This window comes from Poecilia formosa, unplaced genomic scaffold (assembly GCF_000485575.1).
Source record: "Poecilia formosa unplaced genomic scaffold, Poecilia_formosa-5.1.2 Scaffold480, whole genome shotgun sequence".
NCBI lineage: Eukaryota > Metazoa > Chordata > Actinopteri > Cyprinodontiformes > Poeciliidae > Poecilia > Poecilia formosa.
In genome coordinates this window covers 267,396-273,203 of record NW_006800419.1, presented here as the reverse complement: position 1 = coordinate 273,203, position 5,808 = coordinate 267,396, and the positions used below count along the sequence as shown (strand labels likewise).

Here is a 5,808-nt window from a genome sequence, read left to right as displayed (position 1 = left end):
AGATGCTACGAGTCAGAGCCCACCATGCTGAAAATGTCTTTATGAATGTCAAGGAAACATATACGTATTTTCTATTAACTTTTGGATAATTTCTCTTTTATCCTTGGCTTCAGCCTGTGAACCAGGACGTCTCAGAAGTCATTGAGTTCTCCCAGTGAGACCAGCAGACTGAAGCCTGTGACCAGTGTTCCCAGTTTAATAAATAAATGTTTTATTCTTTCACTTTGTGTATTTTTAAATATCTCAATCTGAAGTATTAGTGTATTAATACAGCTTATGTAATGAAATAAGAATAATTTATTCTGTTAGAATTATTTTCACTCTTTGCTAGTTGACATTCTGTAATAAATATTTTTTCTCTGGAAAAAAGTAAGAAAAATATGTAGTTTAATGTTTGACAATGACTGATTTATAAATCAAAAGTCATTTCTCAATAATGTATAAAAAATATATACAAGAAAATAATTTATTTCTTGTCTTGAAATGTTAAATGTACATTAAATTATGGAATTATGTAAATATGTCCTTTAAACACTGTAAAAGTGTCTGTTCATCAATGTCAATATAAAAATGATCAGAATAATTTCTATCAAATAAAAACATTGTGCTCAGTATTCAGAAATGCCCCAAAACAATTAAATAATCACATCAAAAGTTAGAAACTCTCTTGAGTCATTTCTCTGATTACCAAATATATTAATGTGTGAGAAAATGTGTCAATGACAGGAATTAATTTAAAATACTTTGTAGAACGGCAATTTCTTAAGTTCGGTCCATTTACCTGTATTAGCTTACTGGCACATTGGCCACATTCAATGGACTTTACCAAGCTCCGCCCAGAAACGCCCCCTAAAATCCCACCTGGGTGCATGGCTCAAACAAAGCCTCGGGGCTTAGTTTCTATGTGTAAACATGGCGTCTTTCGTTTCGACTGACTCTCTACAAAGTATTTCTGAGTCGATTAGTGTAGCATTTCTGCCGAATTTTCAAAAAATATCAGCCACGACAATGGACAGGGGAACCAACAAGTTCATCTCATCTTTTTTGGACGACATCAAGGTGTTTGAGCCACGCGATGCCTCCAACATTGTGCGCATCGCAGCTAAATGCTACCGGTTGATGAGGAAAACAGCAGATCCTCACACCCTCAGCATAAATATACTGTGGACAAGATCACTGATGCCTGTTGTTCTTGCAAGGCTGGGGGCATTCATGGTTTTGATGGTTACTGTTGGAATCAGTGATTTCTGTTGTTGGCAAATGTTTGAGTGCGCCTAGGCCTGATACTCGGTGCTAGCGTGGCTAACACGATTACAGTTTAGTAAAAAGCCTTTTCAGGTAAAATAAAATCTTTAATGTATGTCAGATACGGTACACATTGCATATTGATCTGTTCAGCTAACGTAAGACTGTAACAGACAGGCTTCAGGGTGTAGAGGTTGTATCGGTACTGCCATTATGCTGTACTTAGCTAAAAGGTTTTCATAATGGATGTGTTAATTACTGACTTTCTTTTTTTAATTCACTAAACACACAGAAAGCAAAGCAATAATACTCACACCAGCACACACTCCTTTGTTCTTATTGATCCTACGACGGTTGAGCTATGAGAGACCCCCTGGGCCAAAACCTACAAACTCTCTTACACGTACTATCAAACTATCAAACCCTCTCACATCCACAATCAAACGGAAGTTAACTTAAAATTTCAGTTTCTGATTGGACCCCAGGCAGGCTTTTCAAAATAAAAGCGGACCTCCGGTTNTCCATGACCTCTGACCCGCTCCATGACCTCTGACCCGCTCCATGAGGCGTCTACGTGTTCATGTCTATGGATGAAACCACTTCAGATGATCTTAACTCTGATTTTCCTGCTAAATCAGGTGTTTCCGAACATTTTCTGCCCCCCATCGATTACAGTAGGGAGAGTTGGACTCTGGTTGAACGATGGAGGGGCTGTAGAGGAGACTTCCTGTTATACTCTCCAGAACAAACAGTGTTCTTCATTGTTGGTGTTTTTTCCCCCCCGTTCATCCATACCGCTTCCCACGCCACCCCTGCATTGGCCCCACAGTTTGGGAACCTCTGTGCTAAATAATGACGCTGTTCTCACCTCATTAATGATCAATAAATTAATAATTAGTTAGTTTGTTTCTGCTGCATTTCTTCTGCTTTTGCTTTTTTCAGCTCATCAAACTGCTGTTAGATTCTGGCTAACGCTAGTTACTGCTAACGCTAGTTAGCCACAATCTACAGAAAACGACAGTGAGAACTAGTGATGGGCACCGCTAACTAAATAGCTAGCTGCGCTAACCCTAAACACTAAACATAAGTTCTGCTCCCGTTAAAACGCTATACCAGATAAATATTTAGCAGAAGCTAATGCTAAATAGCTATACTGACACCATGTTTAGCACAAGCTAGTGATAAAATAATATAAAGACAGTAATTAGTGTAAGTTAATGCTAAAGTGCTACATCAACACAACATTTAGCAGATGCTAATGTGTAAGTGCTATAAAGACAGTAATTAGTGGAAGCTATGCTAAGTGCTAGGATGCTGTGGCTTTACTGGGAGCAGCTCTGCAGACTGACCTCCAGCTCCTCTTGGAGGTAGTTGAACAGAACCACCTCCAGAACCAGCTCCTCTCCTCTGATGATGTAGGCAGGAAGATTCAGGGACAGGAAGAAGTCCTGGAACACTGTGAGCTACAGGAGGAGTCACAGAGTCGATGAGAAGAGGTTCTGATCCGCTGCATCCCAACCAGCTGCAGGAGGTTCTGGGAATACCTCTGCCGGTTTCTCTGTGAGTCCCAGACCCAGATTCTCCGACACGACAAAGGCGGAGGCCGTCCAGGTGGTGATGCTGTCAGGAACCGGCAGAGGAATCTGCATCCTGTCGGAATCCCTGCAGAAACATTTCAGGTCACATTCAGACGGGAAAACCAAGGAGGAACGTTTGGGTCCCACAACCGGGACAGAACCACAAGGTTCACGTCTATATCCCCCACCTTTACCTGATTCAACACACCTGAACTAAAAGAATAAACCATTAACTGGGTTCTGCAGAACCCGAAGACAAACTGAGGAGACCAGTCAAGATGTTCTGTAGCCAAAAACCTCTAAAAGAAAATCTAAAAGCTGCTCCTCTACCAGCAGCGGACTGGCTCAGCCTGGGAGGTTCTGGTACCAAAAGGTTTAGAGGTCAGATACTGGTTCTGAAAGCTGAGCATCACCCTGTGTTGACGTCCATCCAGACCCAGGTCTCTGGAAAGTTCTGGCGCTGGTTAGGTTCTGGTTGTTTCCTGAAATGTTCCCCGTCCATCTGGAGGAAGAAACCCGGATCATCTCCTGCTGATCAGAACACAAATATTAGTTTCAGTAGTGAGAAGAAGATTCAACTAATTATTAATTATCATTTGATTCTCAGCAAACATCTGCAGCTCCACAGTGGATCAGCAGGCAGGCCAACCCTGTAGAACCTCTAACTTCCTGTAGAACCTCTAACTTCCTGTAGAACCTCCAACTTCCTGTAGAACCTCTAACTTCCTGTAGAACCTCCAACTTCCTGTAGAACTAAGAGTCCCATTGCTCTGCTGGGAGGTCTGAAATGTTTTCCTCTCTGGTGGATGATGGACTTTGGGTGGTCTGGCGGTGACCTTTGACCTTTTCCAGGTTGATGATTTAAAGTGAGGAGAAAATCTTTTTTTTCTTTTTCTTGTGGCCTTTATTTGAGAGTGAATTGAGAGGAAAGTGGGTAATAGGAGAGGGGGAAGACACGTGGCAAAGGCCGGGAATCGAACCTGCGACAGCCGCGTCGAGAACTAAGGCGTCCATATGTGGTTTGTGCTGAACTCCTGCGCCACCACAGGACCCAAGTCAGGAGAAAATCTGACGGAAACTGAATCAGTCCTGAAATAAGTCCAGGACTGAAGCAGGAACCGAGTTAGACCTGCTGAGGATCAGATGGTTCTGAGGCTAAGAACCGGACCTGGGTCAGGACCTGGACCAGGTCTTGTAGTGATGCTGTGAAGGAAAAGCTGCTCAGTAAGCTACTTACTGAGCAGCGGCCATGTTGGATCCTCTCTGGGCACGCTGGCGTCGGTCATCACAGTCAGGTCACATGTCTGCGGGAGCAAAGCTCAGGTTAGTTCTGCTGTTCTGGAACCGGACCGGCTGGTTCTGGATGAATGGAACGGGTCAGGTTTCTGATGAGGATCACCTGGAAAACAGAGAACGGATCTCCCATTGTCTTCCCATCGCTGAGGGCGTCGTCCACGGACCACTCCGTCATCTGCTCCCGCACCTGGAAACAGCAGAAAGAACCAATCAGAACCAATTAAAGCCAGTAAGAACCAGTTTGGTTGTTGGTTCTGAGTTCTGGTGAGATCAAATGCTGTATTGGCGGTTCTGACCGTTTCCATGGTGATGTCGTTGTTTGACCCCGCCCACCGCGTGGCTTTGTCGACCACCAGGATCCCGACAAGAGAGTCCGGTTCCTCCACCGACACCTTCAGGGTCACGACCTCCGCCGGCTTCAGCAGGTCGCTGCTCCAACTCAGAGACACCTGCAGACCACAGGATGACCAGTCGATCACTGATCGGTGGATCACAGGATGACCAGTCGATCACTGATCGGTGGATCACAGGATGACCAGTTGATCACTGATCGGTGGATCACAGGATGACCAGTCGATCACTGATCGGTGGGAAAACATGACGCTGTGTCAGGAAGTCCAGAGCAGGTGGGTGACCTTGTTCTGCAGGAAGTGTGTGATGGGCAGATGGATGACATCATTGATGACCTCACCGCCAGGATGGACACAGTAAACGATGACGGAGGCCAGAGGAGCCCAGGACACCTCAGGAACCAGACTCACATCACCTGAGCTCCTCCCAGCAGAAACCACCTGACCTCTGGACTTCACCTGCAGACATGGAGCATCAGCAAGGCATCATGGGCAGGAAACGCTCCAGGCTCCAGGAGAAGATGCTCACCAAGTAGTGAACGTCAGGAATCTGAAAATTCTTCTCAACCCTCAACCAAAGACGGGAACCAACCTGGAGGAGACGGAGAAGAAAAAACCAGATGGATGGATGGATGATGGATGGATTGTAAAATCTTTCTTTCACGTTTTTCCCATAATGCACCTCTGCTCCTGCTGTTATTGAGAATGAGTGAATGAGTGAACATTGACATTAATCCTGTTCAGTTGTTAAAGTCTGAAGCTCTGACCGAATGAGGAACAGAGAGGTGAAAGGTCAGCAGCCTGTGGTTCAGATGTTCAGTTTTCACCGACAGATTCAGGAATCACTCCGGATGTTTCTGGATGTGTGAAGAGGGTTACCTGGGCAGGTGAGGAGGGTTTCTGGACCTGCAGGTAGGCGCGGCTCTGGGAGCGGAAGCTCCTGTCCACAGAAAGAGTCTTCTCACAGTCCTCCAAAGAAACCTGGAGAAAAATGAAATCAGATGAGAAAATCCTGAAGGAAACAGGAAAGACCTGTAAGTATTCAGGCAACTGACATCTGCCCTGTAACCATGGCAACGTCATCTCAGCATCAGAGAAAAGATAAAGTTACTAGAGATGATGAAGCAGTTCAGTTTTTCTAGATGTTATTTTGATATATTTCGCTAGTAGCATAAATATTTAGTTGGTTTGGGTTGGGTTGGTCTGAAGTTGGTTTGAGGCTGGTTGGTTTGAGGCTGGGTTGGTTTGAGGTTGGGTTGGTTTGAGGTTGGTTTGGGTTGGTTGGGGTTGGTTTGAGGTTGGTTTGGGTTGGTTTGAGGTTGGTTTGGGGTTGGTTTGAG

General features: G+C 44.8%; 1 protein-coding gene and 1 long non-coding RNA gene across 2 annotated transcripts in view; one reads left to right on the top strand and one right to left on the bottom strand.

Moving 5' to 3' along the window:
* The window catches only part of LOC107833923 (uncharacterized), a 22,671-nt gene that overhangs the window by 9,449 nt on the left and 7,414 nt on the right, over positions 1 to 5,808 (top strand). The window lies entirely within an intron of this gene.
* cd109 (CD109 molecule) overlaps positions 1 to 5,808 on the bottom strand; it is a 19,201-nt gene that overhangs the window by 8,167 nt on the left and 5,226 nt on the right. The window contains exons 11-19 of the mRNA XM_016664329.1: positions 5,348 to 5,449; positions 4,998 to 5,060; positions 4,754 to 4,927; positions 4,415 to 4,567; positions 4,222 to 4,305; positions 4,060 to 4,126; positions 3,236 to 3,353; positions 2,790 to 2,907; positions 2,595 to 2,708 (exon numbers count right to left, since the gene is read on the bottom strand). Of these exons, the coding sequence (XP_016519815.1) occupies positions 2,595 to 2,708; positions 2,790 to 2,907; positions 3,236 to 3,353; positions 4,060 to 4,126; positions 4,222 to 4,305; positions 4,415 to 4,567; positions 4,754 to 4,927; positions 4,998 to 5,060; positions 5,348 to 5,449 (993 nt within the window). The remainder of the gene's footprint in view (positions 1 to 2,594; positions 2,709 to 2,789; positions 2,908 to 3,235; positions 3,354 to 4,059; positions 4,127 to 4,221; positions 4,306 to 4,414; positions 4,568 to 4,753; positions 4,928 to 4,997; positions 5,061 to 5,347; positions 5,450 to 5,808) is intronic.